At 37.7% G+C, this 24019-nt stretch overlaps 1 protein-coding gene across 1 annotated transcript in view; it reads right to left on the reverse strand.

Annotated features, from left to right (window-relative positions):
• Positions 1-3594: 3594 nt before the first annotated feature.
• The window catches only part of LOC128986301 (rab proteins geranylgeranyltransferase component A-like), a 37578-nt gene continuing 17153 nt past the window's right edge, over positions 3595-24019 (reverse strand). The window contains exons 7-11 of the mRNA XM_054406596.1: positions 21794-22015; positions 17803-17927; positions 14556-14692; positions 8095-8289; positions 3595-5453 (exon numbers count right to left, since the gene is read on the reverse strand). Of these exons, the coding sequence (XP_054262571.1) occupies positions 5301-5453; positions 8095-8289; positions 14556-14692; positions 17803-17927; positions 21794-22015 (832 nt within the window). The 3' untranslated portion in view covers positions 3595-5300. The remainder of the gene's footprint in view (positions 5454-8094; positions 8290-14555; positions 14693-17802; positions 17928-21793; positions 22016-24019) is intronic.

Here is a 24019-nt window from a genome sequence, read left to right on the forward strand (position 1 = left end):
TTTACAAAATGAAAAACGTTTTGCTTGGTAACTATTCAAAGAAAATAAATTATTTATTGTGTAAAAAAACAAAAATAAAAGATTAAATGCAGAGAGATTAATTAAGCTTTGCAGGGGTTTATATAGCTGGAATACATAAACAATTAATTTGTGTAGATAGTATATAATCATAAATAAAGTACCTATGTAATACAATACACTGACAAAAGGAGAAATTAAGGAACGTGGTAGCGTTCCGCAAGTCCCCCAGCGGTACAAAGCTGCTGCAGAAGTGTATATATACATGACGTGAAAAAGTGGCTTTTTTACTCGTCTATAGCTCTGAAGAAACAAAAGCTATTAAAATAATTATTCATCTACTGGATAGGGGCACTCATTCTCAACAAAATAATTAAAAAGAATTTGAAAAACGGTTGTGTTTGAGCCAAGAAAAACTAGTTTGAAAATTTACATATTTTCCGTGTTCTCCTTCTCCTTCTCCTTGAATGTTGACGGACCTACAGCCCAAACCACTGGCTAAATTTTAATGTTTTTTATGTTGTTTGAAAGCCCTTAACTTGTAGATGTGCCTTTTGAGGGTCTCAAGTCGGTGGTGCGTTGACCCATAAACCCTTGGCAAGCCCTCAAAGTACGATTTTGGCCCATTTAAATAACATGGGATTAAAATCAAAACAAAAGAAGGACCAGCTGCGATTAAATATCAATTAATTTAAATGTTAGACAAATTCATAGGAAGAGCTGATATAATTATTTTAAAACTTGTATAAAGTTTTTTTTTCAGGCATACCGAATGATTTGATCTACTTACTATAGTTCGGCCGCTTAGAAAGCGACCTCCTCCAGCATTGGTTTAGCATTAGTGCGCAAGTCGTTTTCTAAGCGGCCGAACTATATATACAATTACTTAGAGCAGTGATATTCCCCGATACTTTCCATTGAAAAATGCAGTGTACCCATGGTACATTGGTACAGCAGCTCGTCATTTTTAACAGTTTAATACTACTTATCAAAACATATGAAACCTAGGAACTTGAAACGTAGTACTATAGTTCGGCCGCTTAGAAAACGACCTGCGCGCTAATGCTAAACCAATGCTAGAGGAGGTCGCTTTCTAAGCGGCCGAACTATAGTACTAAGGTTTGTGTTATGTTTTGATACAGTAAAACAAATAAAACAATCGGGAAAACAAGCAATTAAAAAGTGATATGTAAATTTAGGATGAATGAGTTTTTCAATATTAGTTTTGCCTTATGCTATTTCTAACCAACCTAAACTGTTTGATTACATTTTTACTTCTATAATAAGGGCTCAATTTACACTAGTCTTTAGATGTACAAGTTTAATTATCAGAACACTTATGTAACACCAACGCATTTTATGTTGTTCAAGATGAACATTGATGAATTTACAGCCCCAGACACAGAACCTATATTACGGTAATAGATGATGACTAGATTAATTTAATGCAGTTGCAAAGTGTGTGTTTAGTGTAAAATAAAAAATGTTCTTGACAAAATCAGAAATAGAAAAAAACCGCCCTGTTGACTACACGTTTAACACGTGTTTTCAAAAACTTCAAACGTAGCAATTTGAAACTGAGTTTAAGCCCAGGGGGTTTGTTAAATAGTAATTTTGGTACGTGTGTCAAAAAGTTTTTAATCGGTTTAAAGCAGATAAGACCAAAAATGTAGAAATTAGTTCTACACAAAAAATATTATTTAAATGAAAGAAATGAGATGTAGTTGTACTATATATTTCACCCAAACTGTTTTTAATTTAACTAAATTACCCTTTAATTTATTTCAATAAAATGCTTACATTACAAGAGATGGCTTCTTTTATTCTTTATATTGGAAGGATATGTCTTTTATACACATTTTCCAAAAAAATTAAATATAACCCTACAAAAAATAAAAAAATAAACTTTAAAATTGTTAATTTTTGCCTGAATTTTAAGTCAATTATAAATTGGTGCTAAGTAGGCCACCAGATGCAAACATATTTTATACAGCATCCAATGATGAACACATAGCAAAGCAAAGATGGCCCATTGGATCAAGGAATTTGTACATGCTGTTATTATCAGAACAGTTGAAGCAGCAGTAATCAATTGTAGTTAAATTCCATCAGCTCAGTTTGTTTTAACAGAATTACTTTGTTACAAATAAAATTTATTTTAATTTTTTTCAAAGAAAAGAGGACTTTTATTTTAACTGTTAATTTTCTACAAAAATAAATAAAATCTAACAAAAACCACTAAGTGGTAACACTTTCCCCGCTAAGTCAGCAATCCAAAAAAGATAATAAATCATTGCTTTTTCCGCCAAGAAAAACAATGTAATGTATACTTACTTACTTACTTACTGCCGTGGCTCCACAAATCTCAGTTGATTCTTCGCCTCGTGTACCAGCCTCTTCCACCCTTCTCTGTCTTCTGCCAAGTTGACACTTGCACCCATTGTCCTGATGTCGTTCAATACTTGGTCAGTCCATCTCAATTTTGGCCTTCCCAATGGACGTTTACCTCCAGGTGTGGCTCTCCAAACTTCATACAGTCTTGTTCCTTTCTCTCTTCTTAGCACATGCCCTATCCAACTTAACCTTCTTCCTTTAACTATTGCAACAATATCTGGGTCGGTGTATAGTGATCTTAACTCTCTATTTTTCCTTATTCTCCACATCTGTCCCTCCTGTACTGGACCAAATATTTTTCTAAGTACTTTATTTTCAAACACCATGAGTCGGTTTTCATTTTTCTTGGACAATACCCATGTTTCACTACCATATAACAGAATATGTTGAATTATTGTCTTATATAACTGTATTTTGGTTCTGTGAGATAATACTTTAGATGAGATCAACTTCTTGCAGGCTCCCCAACACTTATTGGCATTTGATAACTTAGTTAATATGTCTTCGTCTTCTGAGTTTCTACTATTTACAGTTACTCCTAAATATTTGAAACTTTCTGTACAATTTATAGTTAAGTTCTTTATCTGTATGTTTCTGTTTCTATTGTTTGCTTGTCTTCCAAAGTTAATGATTTTAGTTTTTTCTACATTTACTTGCAATCCTATTTTGTTAGCTTCTGTGATAAGTACTTCGGCCAAACTTACCAAGTTTTCAACTGTTTCTGACAAAATGACCACATCATCAGCAAATGCCAAAATGTTTAGATCTACTCCAAGCTTAACACCCAATCCTAGTTCTTTTGTTTTCTGCAGGGCTTCTTCCAGTGCTAAGTTGAATAGTATGGGAGATATGCCATCTCCTTGTCTTACACCCGTGTTGATGGAAAACTCCTCAGATAGGTCTCCTTCCACTCTCACTTTGGCTTTTATTAACAGTAAACTTTTGCCATTGCAAAGATGTCATTAATGTTTTGAAGTATTTAACAAGCCATACATTACATTGCTTTTCTTGGCGGGAAAAGGAATGATTTATTATCTTTCTTGGATTGCTGACTTGGCAGGGAAAGTGTTACCACATAGTGGTTTTTGTTAGATAATATACTACCCCCATGAGAAAATTTCCTAGGAAAGACTATAAACATGAATAACTTACTAATAGACACCAAGGAATGAGTAAAAACAGTTTTCAGTTAAATAATAATATATTGGAGCATCAGACAAACACAATGTTCTATTTCTGGCCACTAAGCAAAGCAGTGAGGTTGAAGCTAGACTTTGAGGCTTACCAGTCACCAAGCTTCAGTTTCACAAAATATAAATCAGTAAACATACAACATGTTAATTTAACTTTATCATCACAGTATTTGGTTTACAGCACACTCTTTAATAACATATAAAAATAGGAACAAAAATATTAAAAAAAAACTAAAAAAAGATGTAACGTAAATACTTATTTTTAACAATAAACAGCCAGAAAGTATGACCCAATACAATATATCCACAAACACAAAAATTCCAACCCCAATCTTTGACTAGTGTAAAAAAATTGTCTGAGATCCTGAATCCTTGACTACATTTCATCAAGTGTAAACTATTAGGGAATGTTCCAACACAATTTAACAAAAATACTAAACTAATTTACTATATAAATTTTATAACCTGCTTTCCAAGATACAATTTTTTTGGGAATGTATTTGATAGCAATTCAGCTAAAAAGGTGCATCTGTGCATATAAAATAAGACTTCAGCATAAAACTATTAACAATATCTGATAATGTTTTTTGAACAAAAATATTACTACGAAAGACAATTGGTAAAAACAATTATTGGCATTATAGTACTTTTATTAATATTTTTAAAATATATGTATATAAGTCAGTTTGCCAATATGATATACAAAAATTGATCAGTAAAACTACAGCCTATTTGAAAGATTGCATTTTTAGTTTAGTTTTAGATTTCCAAAAAAACACAGAATGTTTTACTGGTTGTTACCTACTATTAATATACTATCAATACATTTCTATATTTGACAACTAAAAAAGTTTGGATTTTTAAAAATGTACCTAGTTAAAATTATTTCTAATTTGGGAATTTACTTGTAACTCTTAATGTTTCAGAATATTTGGAAATCCGAGTTAACTAGACAAATTTACTTCATTATTTACAATATCAAATTATAGTAATGTTTATAATGATAAGATTAACACAATTAATTATTTACTTTTGCTCAATATCGCAATATAAAAGGCACAAGGCCAAAAAACTACAAGTCCATTTAAGAAAAAAAATAAAATGAATACTTATTTTGAAAATACTGTACTACACAATCTCCATTTACTAGGCTATAAACACGAATCGAGAAAAAGGAGATGAATGTGAATTAATTTCTGAAACATTCAGTACAAGGTTAAAGTAGGCCTAATTCCAAATTACAGAACGATTATTACTTATGAGATTAGTAACAATATGACTATTTTTGGAAATCATCGTTTCAGTTTAACTTAATTAATTAACTATATTTGATAAAATAGCAATTATAGTGGTAATACATAAATAATATTACCATTTACAACTATAATACAGAAATAATGTGAAAAGTAAAAACTAACGCTAAAAAACAAATTGGAGCAATAAGCAGCTTTCATTAACCTTGATCCTTGCAAAAATGCAAAGCTTAAATTCTAGGTAAATAAAAAAGCAATTATATATTTGAATACATAGTTGTAGATTAAAGTGGAATATCTTAACCATCAACACACAATCATACTTTTAAGTACTGAGTTGTTTAACATGCAGCACAATAGAAATTTCTTGATGTTTAAATAAAGTTTTCACATTGTTAACTACAAAATATAAATAGTAAAGAATCAACACCAGTTATAAAGGCTACTCAGCGGGGGCGGGGGTGTCAGACTCCGCCTTGTTGTCTATGAAGGCGGGGCCGGGCTCTGTGTCATCATCTAGCACTATTTCTTCTGGGTCTGGAGCTCGGGGCAGAAACTCACAGTCTGGGTACATCTTCTTGAAAATATCCTTTGCCTAATAAACAACATACATGTATGTACATTTTACTGTAGCGGGGTTTGCTGAACAAAATATCTTCACATTGGGCAAAAAATGAGAACCAAATTTTCTCCACCTCATACGAATATTTTCTACCACCAAACACGGTTCCATTTACGGTTGTCAACTGGCCTTCAGAACAGAACATCAATTGGGGTTGACACTTTAAATAACAGAAAGTGATTTCTAACTTGGCGGGAGCATTAATTTTCACTCACACTCTTATTGGCTACTACAACAAGACTAATTGTTGCATAGTGGTAAGGACCTGCAACAGCAGCAATCCATTTTTTGTTACCTATCAAGTTTTCTTTATGCAATATTTTTGTTAAAAATTTCAATACTGTACTTCAAAATCAAAATATAAAAATGAAAAACGGATCGTGGAATTAAGTTCAGCTTAAAAAAGTAATTCAAAATGATGGGTCACAACACCCCCTTCATATTTAAAATAATTTATCCCATTTCAAAATGGCAGATCCAAGATGGCGGCCAAAAAAATTACATCCGTCATAACCAAGTGAAAATAGGTCGACAATGACTGGTGGTGTATACTTATCTTAATCTAGCACTATTTTGAGATTATGGTCTTAGTTTGTAAATGGACGATGTTAAAATGGGCTAAAAATAAAGTTATAAAAAGCCCTCATAATTTTGTAATGGATCAAGATTATTAAAAACTGTTTGTGGCATTGTAATCAGGGTAAAAAAATAGTTCGAAATAATGGGTCACAAACCCATTTTTACATTAAAAAAAATATTTTGCATCCAATATGGCGAATCCAAAATTGCGACCGGAAATGACCACCTTGTCAAAATGAAATACTTACCATCCAACAATGTTTGGAAGTGGTCTGGGATTGATATTTGAAAAAATGTAGAAAAATCCTAGGGGGAAGGGACTTTATAACCAACCAGTATTATTATTATTATTTTATGGCCAGCATTGGACCACTTAAGTCAATATAATGGTTAGATTCTTTTTAAATTCTATCTCTTCTTCTTGTCCGCCCAATACTTCTTCATTCTTTCCAACCGTTGTTTTCTTTCTTCTTCCGAAACCACTCTTCCTTGTCTCTGATTGTTTGCTCCTATTGGCAGGATGATATTTTTGTCTTTGAGTACTGCAAGCGCCTCTGACTTATTTTCCAAATCTTCTAATGATATTTTCAACCTTCTCAACCTAAAGTCACTTTTGCTATTCCACAACTTGTCAATTATTTTCTTGCTTATTCTATTTTCCGGTGTCCTTAAAAGATGACCAATGAATGAAATTCTTTTCTTTTTAATTATACTTAATAATGGCTCATTTCCTTATATACAGTTTTATTTGAGGCCAGTCTCCAAACTCCATCTTTTTGATATTTTTTGTTTATACATGTTCTGATGATTCTTCTTTCTATTTTTAGTATTTTATCCATTGCTTTTGCTACAGTGTTAGTTGTTTTAAACATAGTTTCACATGCATATGTTATTTGTGGAAGTATAACTGCTTTGTAGTTTTTCAATTTTGTTGCTATTGATAGGCATTTTTTTGTTGTATGTGTTTTTAGTAATATGTTGCATACTGATCAATTTATTAATTCTATTTTGCCATGATGGATTTTCTTTAAGATTGTATGTTATAACTTCACCTAAGTATTTGAAATTTTCTACAATTTTGATGCAATGTTCTGTTCAATGCAATGTTTTGTTAACATTATTTCAGTTTTCTCAAAAGAAATTTTTAGACCTATGCTCTGGGCTATTTCCTGAAGTGATTTTATTTGTTGCTTGGTTTCTTGGATGTTATTAGAAGAGCCAGATCGTCAGCAAATCCTAAACAGTTTAACTTTATGTCATCTTTTTTTGTTCCAACAGTAATATTTTTTGGGTTTGTTTTAAGCCATTCCCTCATAATGTATTCAAGTGCACAGTTAAAAAGAAGTGGTGAAAGGCCATCTCCCTGTCTCAAACCAGTTTTGACCAGGATAGGTTCTGATATTTCTCCTCTAAATTTAATTTTATTGAAGGTATTTGTCAAGGTAAGTTCTATAAGTTTTATTAATTTTGGATGGAGTCCGAAATATCTGAGAATCTTTAACAATGATGGTCTATGGATGGAATCGTAAGCTTTCTTAAAATCTACAAATGTTATTGAAAGAAGTTTGTTTCGTTTTCTGTAGTAATCCATAATCAATTTCAGCGTAATTATTTGTTCTGCACAGCTCCTCCAAGGTCTGAAGCCTCCTTGGTATTCTCCTAGTTCATTATCAAGTTGTTCAATTTTTGTTCAAGTTGTTCCTTAATCCTATTGTATAAAATTTTTGAAAAAATCTTATATGTGCAATCCAAAAGTGAAATTCCTTTATAGTTATCCGGGTTGCTCTTATCTCCTTTCTTGTGAAGTGGATTGATTACGGCTGTGGTCCAATGCTCTGGGAATTTCTCGGTTATCCAGATATTTTGTAATATCATATGTAGAGATGTTTTTGTCGATTTGCCCGTATACTTCCACATTTCTGCATAAATTTGATCTTCACCAGATGCTTTATAATTTTTCATATTTTTTATCTTTTAGTGCTAACCAACCAGTACATTAATTCAAAGCATAATAGTACAAGTTATGACAGATTACCTGTTTCACAGCAACTTCAAAGTCCAAATCAAGATCAGGACCCGAGCAAAGGTGTACATTACTTGGAACATCCGCTGATAGATCACAACTGGAGGTTTCTGGACAGTTGAAGTAGAGAGACCAAAGTAGCTGAGGTTTGACAGGCTGAATCACTGCTTGGCTGATATCAGTGCCTTCTACATCCTTATCTTCATCCTGTTTTGGATCATAGAAACAATAGATACAACTTTTTCGCTAAAAGAAGCGAATTATACATTATACACCCTCCACTGCAAACCTGCAGAGTAAAAAATTATTTATTTATCTGGTTGAATTTTCAAAAAAATATCCCCTTAAAATTGTCAGATTAGTTTCCTATTTAATTAAAATCAATTTTAATGAGTACTTATGTTATGTTTGCTGATACAGGGATGGTAATAAAGTGTGTTTTTTATTGAAATGTTAATAACTTAGTATAAAATAAGCAATTTTGTAAACTTTTATCTATATACATACCTAATAAAAAAACTAATACACTTTATTTATTTAACATGAGAATTTTTAATTCCCTTCAGTCATTTGGCAATGAATTTTGTCATTTGGTGCGTGTCTTGTATGTGCATTAGATATTTTTCTTGTAACCAAAAAACCTGCGGCAAGACATTCTATAATTTTCTATAATTTAAGTTAAAACACACAGCGAAGGGTACAAGTAAGCTACAGAGTTGCAAATTGTGTCATTCTGTTCAAAAATGATGTAAACGGTAAGAAGCCGCATTGTGGCATCCACACAAACTATGTAGCTATACGCAAAAACAACTCTTACTAAAAAACAACCCTCGTACGTTAGCCAATTTCAATGTGTGAGGTGTATAAAAGATTTTCCTGTTTATTATTTCTAATATTTTTGCCCTCAATAGCTAACAAACTGATACATAAACTTGAAGGACATGACATCTAATGATAAACTACATGCAGCTGATGGTTACAAAGAAGTTACGTATTATGCATGTCATAAGGTGATTTTTCCCACCTTACAGACAATTTTTAATATTATTTTTCCGACGCACTCCCAATTCTCTAAGAGCATGACTTTTAAAAGGGTATTAGATAACCCGTTGTTTAGGAAGATATGGGGGTTTAGGGAGTGGGAGAACCTTTTGCGGCGTTCCGGCCATACCTCCCATGCGGGGCTGGTTTGGCAGATTGGCCACACACTTCAACTCTCACTTTTTAGCTGCGGAGAGCTACCTTCTGCCCACTGTGTGTTGGTCCACCTACAGAACCAAGTGAGGGGGGCCCTAGACTAAGGTGTAACGCGATCCGTGCTGAGAGTCTCATGGCACTGGGGGCCTAATATTCAGTGTCTTAACGGAGCCTTCTGGGAACCAGGAGGAACCCAGTCGTATGTACCCCTTATCTCTCTAATCGGGTCGCTGGGGAGGTGGACCTTAGATACCCGGTATTCATGGGAACACATAGACCATCTGACCCCAATGGATGAGGAAGATCTACAGTAGACTCCCTCTAGTTTGGCCTCGGTTGGATCGGCTGCCGGATGGTTCGGCCGGTCTCAGAAGTGAGTGAAACTCCCTCCAGTTCGGCCGCGGTTGGATCGGGCGCCGGATGGTTCGGCCGTTATCAGAAGCGTGAGTCATATCCGCTACATCGTCGCGCCACTAGTGACTACTGTAGTAATTAAACTTCGACAGGATTCAACGTGAAAAGTTTAGTTTCCGCCCGTTGTCGTTGAAGTTAACATAGTTACCTACTGTGGTATTGTAGCGTGAGTTAAAAGTTGTTCGTGTACCTGTAGTGTGTTAAGTGTGTGTAGTGTGTTCGAGAAAAATGTTTTCTAAAATGTCTGAAAAACAGAAACATACTTTTGTTTTAATGGAACAGAAACTGGCTATCCTAGAGCGGTTGGATAAGGGCGAATCCGTCCAGAGTATTTGTAGAGAATTTAAGGTGGGCAAGAGTACGGTTAATGACTGGCGTCGGAACCGAAAATCAATAGAAACCTTTTGCACGCAAATCGAAGGTGAAAAAGTGTTGTCTAACCGTTGTACTTCAAAAAAGCCTAAACTAGAACAAGTTGATGATGCTTTGTGGCTGTGGTTCATGCAGGAGCGTAGGCGAGGCACACCAATAAGCGGTCCAATTTTAAAGGAGAAGGCAATAATTCTTCACAGGAAACTGGAAGGAAATGACTTGTTCACAGCAAGTGATGGCTGGCTATCAAGGTGGAAAAAACGACATGGAGTACATTTCATCAGCGTGTGTGGTGAAAAAATGTCAGCGGACCAGCCGGCGGCAAATGAATTATTTCAGAAAACCTAAGGAGAATTATCCTCAATGAAAACTACAGTCCAGAGCAAATTTATAATATCGACGAAACGGGACTAAATTACAAACTGTTGCCACGGAAAACTTTTGTCACACCACAAGAATCGTCAGAACCTGGGTTTAAAATAAACAAAGAAAGAATTACAGTTGCATTGTGTTCAAATGCGTCAGGGTCACATAAGCTCCCTTTGTTTGTGATTGGAAAATCTGTTAAACCTAGAGCATTTAAGAACTTGAACTTGAGTTGTCTACCAGTGTACTATAGGGCACAGAAATCGGCCTGGATGGACACGTATTTGTTCAAAGAATGGTTTGTTTCCGAATTCGTTCCCAAAGTAAAACAGCATTTAGCATCTTTGAAGTTGCCGATTAAGGCGCTTCTTTAACTTGACAATGCTCCTACTCATCCTGAAGAGGGCCTAGAAAAACTTTTGTATATGCCACCAAACGTCACAAGTATTTCCCAACCAATGGACCAAGGGGTCATCGAGTGTTTTAAAAGATATCGAAGGAAACTCCTCTCTGAAATTCTAGGCCAATTGGACAGTGAGGGTGACACAGGCCTAATTTAGGCCCTAAAGTCAATCAACTTAAAACATGTAATTTATATGGCAGCTGAAGCTTTTGACGACATTCCTCCCTCCACTTTTACGAAGTCTTGGAGAAAAGTGTGGCCAGATGTAGATGAGATAGTTGACGCAGTCCAACAAGGAAACCCAAACACCCAGGCATTGGAACCAGATGACAACCTGTCAATGTTGTCAGACCTTCAACGGCTGCGTAGAGGTTCTGTTGACCTTGATGAAAGTGATGTTGCAGAAAGGATTGTAAGCAACGATGATGAGCTTGGAAATGAATTATTAAAGGACGATGAAATTGTCCAAGCAGTAATAAATAAAGAAGGTAATGACGAGGATGAAGATGAAGATGACAACGGGGAAGAGGTAGGAATTGAGGGAAATTCAAGCCACGAAGAGGGAAGGGCCGCACTGGAACGTGCCGTCATGTACGTAGAGCAACAAGCCGCTGCAACTGCTGTCGACGTGATGTTATTGAGGAAGTGGCGTGACTATGCATTCAAAAACACTATAACGCAGAAAAAGCAAAAGAAAATAACTGATTTCTTTTAACTTTTGTCGGGTTTGAGACAACCAATAATGTCAAAATACATTATTCAATACACGTGAGCAGTTCTGTAATTTTATAAGTGTTTTGTAAATAAAGTTGTAGTTTTTTGTAGAGTTGTAATATGCGTTTTCTGATCAGTTTCATCCTTACTACAGTATCGTGTTTATTTTCAATGTGTGTCACCAAAATATATTTATTTTTGACGTCAAACACATCCCTTTGGTAAGTAAATTATGTTTTGATACGTATAAACTAAGTCTCTGTTTAATTTATCCGTAGGTGATGCAATAAATAGGGTTATTTTACATTTTTGTCGTACATCCGGATAGTCCGGCCATTTTGTAGTTCGGCCGGGGGTCCGGTCCTGAGGTGGCCGAACTAGAGGGAGTCTACTGTACCGGTACTGAAATCTGACGATGACGACAAACTCGCGGAAACCGGAAGGAACGGAACAAAAACTACTTTCCAGGGGCGAGTTGCAAAGAAGGAGGAAAGCGGATGCTTTAGCCAAAGGCGAAAAGGTGCTATCCAAAAACTCTGCTCACTGCAAAGCCAGTTTCTCCGGGAACCAGGATGCTGGGAAAAAAGCAGGGCAAGGGCGGCACACCCAAAGCTGACTCTAGTGAAGGTGGAAAGAGGGGGCGAGAGCACCTGACAAACGAGGATGTCTGGGCGAGAAAAAGAAGACGAGGACGAAAGAGAGAGAGGGCTCGGGTGTTTCACAGAGAGCACCGGCACCAACCTATTCGGAGACACTGTCCGTGAAGGAGATGGCCATCGCCAGATCTGAACACCCGGACAGGTAACGGATGGAGGATGAAGCCAACAAAATCAAGGGGGAGCTGTCCAGGTGGGCCATTTGTGGCAAAGAAGTCAGGATAAGCAGCTGCCATCTTGAAGGCGGAGCCTTGGTGGTTGGCTGTGCTAACATAGCCACAATGGATTGGCTGGTCAAGCAAGTTTAGGAGCTGAGTCCCTTTGGGGAAATCTCGCTACAGCTTACCCCAGCCAGAGACCTTGTGAAAGCTGTGAAGGTATCAGCATTTGTTCACCTCAATGGGGGCAATGACCAAGAAGGCCTCAAGCTGCAGAATGACCTTGACACTGACCACTGGGCGGTTGTCGGGGGAAACTCAAACCCTGACGGACAATTCCTGGAAATGATAATGGCAACGTACAGTCAACGAGAATGCTGCAGACACCTACCGGTACGATAGTGGCAGATGCCCTTGAGCTGAATAGGAAGACCTTGCAGAAGGTGGTTGGCTTCATCAGCGGCCATTGGATATTCCCCGAACATCTACACAAGATGGGAACTCAAGTTGAAAGCCTCTTAATGTAGGAAATGTGGTGAGGAGGAGGAGACAGCTTTCTATGTCATATTACGTGCCCAGCCCTACAAGGTCTGCGTATGAGATCCCTTGGCCTATCGACTGGAGATCAAAGGGAACAGGTTACCATAGTCAAAAGGATCTCGTGGTTCACCAAGGACCTGTGAATGAGGGTGCACAATAAGCTGTTTCAGCTGCGATGCAATCCCATGGTCACCTGTAAGCTCTCTGTTAAAAAAACCTCGTTGTTTAAAATCAAGCAAAACGTCAACTTTTAATAAAAGATTAAAGAACGAAAACATAAACAGCTAGACCTCAATCAAAGAGTCACGTATGAATCTCATTTGACTCCTCGGAGCTTGCCAATCATATTAAAATTGAAGCGCTTGAAAAATAATGTCCGAACCGCCGTCAAACAGCAGAAGGCAGTCCTAGGGTAAAAAAATTGGACAAATTGGTTGGGGTTTTTAATGTGTGACCCAATTTCCCGCATAAGATTTTTATTACATTTTTTGTCTGCATTTTGTTTCATACACTGTTGGGTTACAGTTTCAAAATATGTCGTACATATAAATCTGTGTGTATTTAAGTGCCCAACCTTCTTAAGGAATGAGAGGACTTACTCGGTGGTAAAACGTGCCATTGATCTTGAAATTGTAGATCCCATGCGTGACCCTCTCATCTAAATGAGCTTTGGAGCTGACCTCGACAAAAACGGAATTGAGTTGACCAATGTTATCCGAATAATTTCTGAGTCTAAGTCACGCACTCCTGTTTCCTATAAATTCCTTAAAGTATGACGAATTCTGCAAATGAGGTAAACGAACCTTTTCCTTATCGCAACAAAGAGTTAAAATTGAACTGTCTCGGCCAGCTAAAAATGTTTCCATCACAATGTAAACATTTAACGTTCATTTGTCCGAGGTTGGATGTATCACCACGGTGGTCTAGTACTGCCACTCTGTATCTGTCAAATGTTCCATTGGGAGGGTGTTGCAAGCGGTCACGTTCGTGTTCCCTCCGGCCACTCTCAGTTCTTTGTCTTATAGGGGGCATTTAATTTTAAATTTAAAGGTTCACCAATCAACAGAAAACTACACTACAACTATTACAAACAATTTGTTGTCAAGTCTTGCTACGAAATACTTTATTTATGAACCAGACTAAGTTAACAGATATTTAAATAAAAATATAAATTCGGGCTTTGCTCTGGAAGTAATAAGTCCTGCAGTCTGTGGTTAACCTTCAAACCATGCCCATATGTTTAGTTGTAAACAAAGTGAATTGAGTTTTTCCAATGTCGACGGATAGTGCCACCGTCCCAAAATGTTAGCCCTTAACTCTACTTAAGTAATGCAATTTTTTAATATTCTGATACATATTTGCACATCTACGTGAAAATAACTTTAATTTGACACTTCAAACATAAAAATCCGTTCGACCGTTATTGAGTTATGACTTTTAAAGCCAACTGTGTTACCGTAGGTCTACTCTTTACACTAATTTTGTTCCCACGTAATAACTGGTATGAATACCAAAGGGTATTTAATACCTTTTTTGTGTTTTTACAATGCTTTATACAGTTCACTGAACTTAGCTTCAACTCTCTAATGTAACTGGAAGTATGAGAGACAAACAATGCATATTTCTTTTATAAATGTATTTCATAAAACTTACATTCTTCTGAGAGGCCTGAGATTGGGTATCGGATCTATAAACTCCTTCACAAGGTTCGGTGTGCAGTAGTGTTGATACAGCACTAGCCAAGTCCTCCCTTGCACTCTTCACTTGGCGACAAGTCATGTGTACAACAACTGCCAAACACAAACATTTCATACAATTATCTACAAACTTTTTCACAAGGTTCGGTGTGCAGTAGTGTTGATACAGCACTAGCCAAGTCCTCCCTTGCACTCTTCACTTGGCGACAAATCATGTGTACAACAACTGCCAAACACAAACATTTCAAACAATTATCTACAAACTTTTTCACAAGGTTTGGTGTGCAGTAGTGTTGATACAGCACTAGCCAAGTCCTCCCTTGCACTCTTCACTTGGCGACAAGTCATGTGTACAACAACTGCCAAACACAAACATTTCAAACAATTATCTACAAACTCCTTCACAAGGTTTGGTGTGCAGTAGTGTTGATACAGCACTAGCCAAGTCCTCCCTTGCACTCTTCACTTGGCGACAAATCATGTGTACAACAACTGCCAAACACAAACATTTCAAACAATTATCTACAAACTTTTTCACAAGGTTTGGTGTGCAGTAGTGTTGATACAGCACTAGCCAAGTCCTCCCTTGCACTCTTCACTTGGCGACAAGTCATGTGTACAACAACTGCCAAACACAAACATTTCATACAATTATCTACAAACTTTTTCACAAGGTTTGGTGTGCAGTAGTGTTGATACAGCACTAGCCAAGTCCTCCCTTGCACTCTTCACTTGGCGACAAGTCATGTGTACAACAACTGCCAAACACAAACATTTCATACAATTATCTACAAACTTTTTCACAAGGTTTGGTGTGCAGTAGTGTTGATACAGCACTAGCCAAGTCCTCCCTTGCACTCTTCACTTGGCGACAAGTCATGTGTACAACAACTGCCAAACACAAACATTTCATACAATTATCTACAAACTTTTTCACAAGGTTCGGTGTGCAGTAGTGTTGATACAGCACTAGCCAAGTCCTCCCTTGCACTCTTCACTTGGCGACAAATCATGTGTACAACAACTGCCAAACACAAACATTTCAAACAATTATCTACAAACTCCTTCACAAGGTTTGGTGTGCAGTAGTGTTGATACAGCACTAGCCAAGTCCTCCCTTGCACTCTTCACTTGGCGACAAATCATGTGTACAACAACTGCCAAACACAAACATTTCAAACAATTATCTACAAACTTTTTCACAAGGTTTGGTGTGCAGTAGTGTTGATACAGCACTAGCCAAGTCCTCCCTTGCACTCTTCACTTGGCGACAAATCATGTGTACAACAACTGCCAAACACAAACATTTCAAACAATTATCTACAAACTTTTTCACAAGGTTTGGTGTGCAGTAGTGTTGATACAGCACTAGCCAAGTCCTCCCTTGCACTCTTCACTTGGCGACAAGTCATGTGTACAACAACTGCCAAACAGTCCTCCCTTGCACTCTTCCCTCAAATTAATTAATTAAATTTAATAAAATGACTGGGAACATGGCGTCGTCCTGAAATCCAGCTAGTTGGAGGTCACCAATTGTGGATATTTATAGGCATGATCTGTGGATGCGTTACTCCCCACCCAGCACAAGAATATCCTTGGAATGTCCTGGGGATATCCTATCCCGCAATGTCCTCAGGATATCCTGGGAAACTCCCTATGTCCGCCCAAATCCTGATCCCTGGGATATCCCACCAGGATATTATATCAAAAAACACAAAATAATAAATATTTAGTCTGAAAAGCACTTTTACCAGTTAAGTATTTTAATTAAATAGGTCATAAAAACAAATTTTGGAAAAAAATAGAAACAAAAATATTTTTGCCCAGACGAGTATTGAACCGGGTACCTTTGACTTATGAAACTCTTACCTTACCTCCTGAGCTATTTGTGATTGTTGATATTGCTAGTTTTCAAGCGGTTAAAGAAAAGCCGACAGCTGAAATGGTCGCAATACTTAAATATTTTTGATACTACGATTCTGTTTAGGAATCAAGTTGTTAAATTGTTTTCATGGGAGTTGTAGAGGATACTGTAATAAGAATATAGATTATAATTGTTATATGATTAATTAATATTTCCCCTAAAATTATCAACCAATAAGTTTTCTCAAATAAGTTAGAATTTAAATTAAAAAGAAAATATTTGCATTATTATTATGATTGTAAGCAGGTGTATTATTATTATTATAAAATGGTAAAAATTTAGAGTTTGATAGTTATTATGCCCCACGGGGATATCCTACGGATCTCATAAGGATGTCCTATGGATATGATCGGAAGACATGATTAATTTTTATAAATCATTAGTAACGTTATTAGTTATTTTAATTTGAAATAGTATTGAAATACTTTTTAATAACGTTTCTCAAGCACTTGTCACTTGAAAAAATACATCCAATATTATAAAATATGTTTTAATATAGGTAGCCTACAGAGAATTATAGGAAGTCCCCAGGATATCCTCAAAATGCATTCGTTTGTGTTGGATATGTGCAATATTTTAGAGTGATCCTAGGGACATTCTAAAATCCTGGGATCTATGTGGGATATGTGGGAACTCGCCAGAATCCTGTGCTGTGTGGGAAAGCTGTATTCGGTAGCATATTTCGAGAAGTACTTGAGTTATTAGTGGATTTTACAAATAAATTATGAAAAAGGATATAGTGGATATTCTAGGGATATGCCAAAGATATTCCTGTCCCTCGATTAAAACCCCTAAAAAAATTCAATTAATTATTGTAACGGGAATATGCCAGGAATGTCCCAGGGATATTCCTATATCTCATGGGATATTGGGACGTTTCGGGAACTCTGTGGGATATCCTGAGGTTATTCTGTGCTATGTGGGTCCCAAGTGTGGATTAAAGTCTGCACTAGTGAGTACTACAACTATTCGCAGTACTATACCGATAATTAGACCTCAGAATAATTAGATAGAAGGCAAAAATATGGTTCGGATTCCACTATAAACTGTGAACCCTTGGTTGCAATTTGCTGTATGTGCTATTAATTATTAGTCCTGGCCAAGGGACATGTCGGCCTTAGTCAGTAACAAGACTACAGGATCGCGCCACTTATCCCCATTTATACTTGGCTTAAATACCTAGGCCACCTTTGTACAATTAATTCGCCATTTCAGATAAAAGTATAACAAATTTACAATCCATTATCACCTAAACAGTTTTATTTGTTTATTGACTTACAAAGACCAGATGGACAGGCGTTGGTAGAAGGCCCCACTTCGATGACAGTAACAAGTTCTCCATTGCCGTCTTGAGGAGGAAACTGAAGCAAAGTCAAAGACTCCTTGCTTCCAGTCAGGATTGACCTGTTACAAAATACAGTCTTATGGTAGTGTTTGTTGGAATATGAAAATTTCTTTGTTGGGAATAAGCAAATCGTATTTTGTAGGGCGACGACTGTGTCAAACTCGACAAAACATTTAAGTTTTGGCCTCCATGCAGAGTGCCATCCTGGGGGTGACTTGACTTCCCAACAGTTGACAATCAGATCATCCCGATGATGGCAGTCTGTGATAATAAAGTTTTGTCAGTTTATACAAGTCACGGTGACACAACTGTTGACAATGACTTTGATTCAACAATAAGGATTATTATGTACAAGGATAGGGATCAGCTAGTTTACCTGGTAGATAGAGTCCAGATTAGCTTTGGTAACACACACAAAACACATAACACAAAACAGTAAAACTTAATATTTCGTCCATGTTAGGGACTTCATCAGAAGAGAGAAGAAAGAAGACTGGCTGTTAAATGTTCAAATTCAAAAGTTCCACAAAAATTCCTGTTGCTTTGTACATATATATACACACACTCATATATTCACATGGTAGGTTGATTTTATTTAAAGCTCAGTAAAAAAATGTGAAGCTAGCTGTGGAAAGGGGTGGGTGGATTATCTATGGTCAGGAGGGTTTCCGGAGTCACTAATGTTATTGGTGTGTTATTGGTCTTTGGGGAGGGATTTGATGGCTTTTGTGGTAAAACATGTATCATAGTCTAAGTTATAGTTTGCTGCATGTATGGCAATGGGTTTGTATTTGTTGGTTTTAACATCCTGTCTATGTCTATTCATTCTTTTTCTTAGGGTTTTTTTTTGGTTAGGCCTATTATAATAATAGGCTTTACAGAGTTTACACTGTAAGATAAGGTAGATAAGGTTTTCACTATTGCATGTTATGTGGTCCTTTATTTCGTACTCTTTGTTGTTATGTAGGATGTGCTGGTAAAGGTTTGCAGATGGAATGTTGATGCCAAAGGTCTTGCATTTACTTCATTTGCATTTATTTCATTGCATGGGTAGGGACTTGGGGGCAGTCTTAAAGGTGATACAACGGACAGGTCAGGGTGTCTACTACATTCTGAATAAAAAATTCATGGACAATTCCCGTACATTTAAGGGCACTTTGGCGTAACCTTTGTCGGTGTCATTAGGCCTACCGAATAATTTTCCTGATTGGTCAAACTGTATTAATCTTGTTATTAACTGTAGTTGTACCAGATAGAAGAGTAAATAATAATAGATAGCCTAAGAGTTAAAAATTTCAAAATAGAAATTTATTGACAGTAAACAAGCATAGGCCTACCTATACTTTAGGTAAAACTTTTATAGTGTAACAGAGAAACGCAATCTCTTTAATGCATATTGTTGCTCAGTTCTTAGTACAAAATCAAGGTATGGTAAGCGGCTACCAATAAGCAATAAGCACAGAGTAAGATTATTGTATTTTCATTTGCAAAGTTAATATCGACACATAGCAATCATTAGTTGTTTATCTAGGCTCAATTACATTTTCTTAATATATTTTACAGCACTTTCAAGAATCAAAATACCCAGGCCTAGGCCTAATTATTTAGGAGGGCCTAAATAAACTGAGTAACAAACAATGAGGTTATAATAGCAGCAAAGTCACTATCATCATTCTAGTTCTTAAGATTTAGATTGCTTAAAGCATACAACTCAACAAATAAATATATGGGAAACAAAAAACATTTAAACCTGAATAGCCAACAATATAAGACAAAGATACAGAAAATGCAATGACATAATTTGAAACCAAGAAGGCCTACATAGTGATAAAACATTCATGCAAATAACAATGCTTGTAGTTTTGTCAATTGAAAGATAAAACATCCATAAAAAAGGGGTTAACTTACAAAATAAGACTGTAGATTATTTACATGTTTAATATGAAACCATAAACAGTTTTATGGCACTAGGCAATGGCCGCGGCAAAATGAATCTTCAAGCCAAGTACAAGTAAGAAGTGAAATTTAACAGCCATTATAAAGCTATTATTTTCACGATAAAATAGGTTTGGGATCTCATAATAATTCCTCATAATATAATCTCATAATAAGCCCTAGTAATAAAAACAGAAGTTGTAAAGGAATAAAAGTGATACAACTTTTATGAGCTAGCTAACTGAGTCAACAGTTCTTGGAAGTACTTGACTTGACACTTGATTGTCGTGATAAAATATTAATGGGTTTGAGATTGTTAATGGGATTTTTATTGCATAATTACTCTAGTAATAAATTATGAAAATGTAAACAAACATCTGATAAACCTTTTATGTGCTCCTAACCAACTAGCGATCAATAAAATTATGACCCATTAAAAATTTAAGGACATAGTCTGGCATTTAAGGACAATTCCCGTACATTTCATGGCCAGTAAAAAATTAAGTACAATTCCCGGTTTTCCCGGATTTCCCGGTTGGTAGACACCCTGCAGGTTGAATAACTTGGAATGTTTTTTTTAGATTAGCTGGTTGTCTGCAGACTATGGTGGGGGTTTTTGAAAGAGTTCTTTGGTCTGGCTGGAACTTCAAAGCATGTTATAACTGGTTTTCAAAAAGGTAATAAGCCTATTGAGACTTGGATGGTATGTAGTCACCAGGTTGACGTTGGTGGTTTTGGTTTGCTTTGGTGGACTATCATTGGCATTTTTGGCATTATCTGCGAAGAGACTTTTTGTGTCGGGTATCCTATACCTTCCAAAGCAGTTTGGAGTTGTTTATTGTAAATTTTAAAGACTTTTCTCGTCCGAGTTAAATCGTTTCCCTCTTAGAGCACGACTGTATGGCAGGGAACGTTTGGTGTTGTTGGGATGGCAGTTGTTGTAGTGTAGGTACTGTTGGTGGTTGGTGGGTTTGGTGTAGACAGATGTAGAGATTTAACCATTTTTCAGCTTAGATAAGTCCCAAGTGAATTTTAATGTTGAAAATATGTTTAGGTTGTTTAAAAAATAGTTGAGGCTAGTGACTTCCACATTTGCTATCAACCCCTATCAAGGAAAATTTTATCTGTTTTACAAGTAAAAAAATGTAAACTACTGTCGGCTTTAACAAATTTCCTTTGTAAAAGGAAGACAATAGGAAATGAAGATACAGTTTTAACTATTGTCTGGAAATACAATGTCATGGACATTTTTCAATCAATATCAATCAAAATCCATATGTTTAGCCCCTGAGCTGATCTTGTGACTAAATCAATAAATAGAGTTACCTTCGTTAATCAACTCATAGTAGTTGTACCATTGTTACGGCCGTTTCAGCATCTCCGTGCCATCATCAGACGTTCAGCCTTAGTGGCGTCGTTAATATACAAAAACACAAACTGTCACACGCGACGTACACATACATAAACATAAACATTTAACTAAACAGGCCTGTTGATTACACATATCCGCACTCGAGCAAGTAGCTGACTGGAGTCATCTTGCGGTGTCGTGTCAGCAGCGGCATTATCATTTGTACTTTGCCCTCTTGGTCTTGAATCCTTCTTCTGTTTTAAAATACTATTGAAAATTACGTGTGATTTGAATTGTAGTTTGTCATTTAAAATAAGTTCCCTATTGTGCTCGAGTGCGGATATGTGTAATCAACAGGCCTGTTTAGTCAAAAACCCCCGTTTATGTTTATGTATGTGTACGTCGCGTGTGACAGTTTGTGTTTTTGTATATTAACGACGCCACTAAGGCTGAACGTATGATGATGGCACGGAGATGCTATGCAGACGGTCACTATTACAATCTCTATAGTCTCATGGTCTCATTGTAAAGATTCTCTCTGAACGTTTTGCCAAGAAGGGTACTGCAAAAATCATATGCTGGTATGTAAATAGTTAATGAGCACCCAAATTATTTACTGTTAATTTCCTCAATAGATACCTGTCAGTAATGAAGATGCCTCGAGATAGGCCCCCCGTAGGAGCAGACTTGAGAAAGGACTTGGGTGCATCAGACACAGCAATCACCAGATGTTGAGTAGTGAGACGCTGGGAACCTGACACAATACCCGCACAATGAGGACCTCCCTCCCCACCCTGGGCGACTATCACAGAGTTGGCTGCTCTCTTCAGGTGATACACTCCACCAAACACAGCACACAACCTGAGGATCAAACATACACAGCAATCACCAAGATGTTGAGTGGTAAGACGCTGGGAGCCTGACACAATACCAGCACAATGAGGACCTCCCTCCCCACCCTTAGCGACTATCACAGAGTTGGCTGCTCTCTTCAGGTGATACACTCCACCAAACACATCACACAACCTGAGGATCAAACATACACAGCAATCACCAAGATGTTGAGTGGTAAGACGCTGGGAGCCTGACACAATACCAGCACAATGAGGACCTCCCTCCCCACCCTTAGCGACTATCACAGAGTTGGCTGCTCTCTTCAGGTGATACACTCCACCAAACACAGCACACAACCTGAGGATCAAACATACACAGCAATCACCAGATGTTGAGTGGTAAGACGCTGGGAGCCTGACACAATACCAGCACAATGAGGACCTCCCTCCCCACCCTTAGCGACTATCACAGAGTTGGCTGCTCTCTTCAGGTGATACACTCCACCAAACACATCACACAACCTGAGGATCAAACATACACAGCAATCACCAAGATGTTGAGTGGTAAGACGCTGGGAGCCTGACACAATACCAGCACAATGAGGACCTCCCTCCCCACCCTAAGCGACTATCACAGAGTTGGCTGCTCTCTTCAGGTGATACACTCCACCAAACACAACACACAACCTGAGGATCAAACATGCACAGCAATCACCAGATGTTGAGTGGTAAGACGCTGGGAGCCTGACACAATACCCGCACAATGAGGACCTCCCTCCCCACCCTGGGCGACTATCACAGAGTTGGCTGCTCTCTTCAGGTGATACACTCCACCAAACACAGCACACAACCTGAGGATCAAACATACACAGCAATCACCAGATGTTGAGTTGTGAGACGCTGGGAGCCTGACACAATACCAGCACAATGAGGACCTCCCTCCCCACCCTTAGCGACTATCACAGAGTTGGCTGCTCTCTTCAGGTGATACACTCCACCAAACACAGCACACAACCTGAGGATCAAACATACACAGCAATCACCAGATGTTGAGTTGTGAGACGCTGGGAGCCTGACACAATACCAGCACAATGAGGACCTCCCTCCCCACCCTTAGCGACTATCACAGAGTTGGCTGCTCTCTTCAGGTGATACTCTCCACCAAACACAGCACACAACCTGCAGATCAAACATACACAGCAATCACCAGATGTTGAGTTGTGAGACGCTAGGAGCCTGACACAATACCAGCACAATGGTCTCTACCCACCCTGGGCGACTATCACAGAGTTGGCTGCTCTCTTCAGGTGATGCTGTCCTGCGGATCAAACATACACAGCAATCACGAGATGTTGAGTTGTGAGACACTGGGAGCCTGACACAATACCAGCACAATGAGGACCTCCCCACCCTGGGTGACTATCACAGAGTTGGCTGCTCTCTTCAGGTGATGCTGTCCTGTGGATCAAACATACATAGCAATCACCAGATGTTGATTGGTTAGACACTGGGAGCCTGACACAATACCAGCACAATGAGGACCTCCCCACCCTGGGTGACTATCACAGAGTTGGCTGCTCTCTTCAGGTGATGCTGTCCTGCGGATCAAACATACACAGCAATCACCAGATGTTGAGTTGTGAGACACTGGGAGCCTGACACAATACCAGCACAATGAGGACCTCCCCACCTTGGGTGACTATCACAGAGTTGGCTGCTCTCTTCCGGTGATGCTGTCCTGCGGATCAAACATACACAGCAATCACCAGATGTTGAGTTGTGAGACGCTGGGAGCCTGACACAATACCAGCACAATGAGGACCTCCCCACCTTGGGTGACTATCACAGAGTTGGCTGCTCTCTCCAGGTGATGCTGTCATGCGGATCAAACATACACAGCAATCACCAGATGTTGAGTTGTGAGACGCTGGGAGCCTGACACAATACCAGCACAATGAGGACCTCCCCACCCTGGGTGACTATCACAGAGTTGGCTGCTCTCTTCAGGTGATGCTGTCCTGCGGATCAAACA

Source organism: Macrosteles quadrilineatus, unplaced genomic scaffold (genome assembly GCF_028750875.1).
Source record: "Macrosteles quadrilineatus isolate MER2022 unplaced genomic scaffold, UCM_ALF_1.0 Scaffold_2__2_contigs__length_208266976, whole genome shotgun sequence".
NCBI classification, from domain to species: domain Eukaryota; kingdom Metazoa; phylum Arthropoda; class Insecta; order Hemiptera; family Cicadellidae; genus Macrosteles; species Macrosteles quadrilineatus.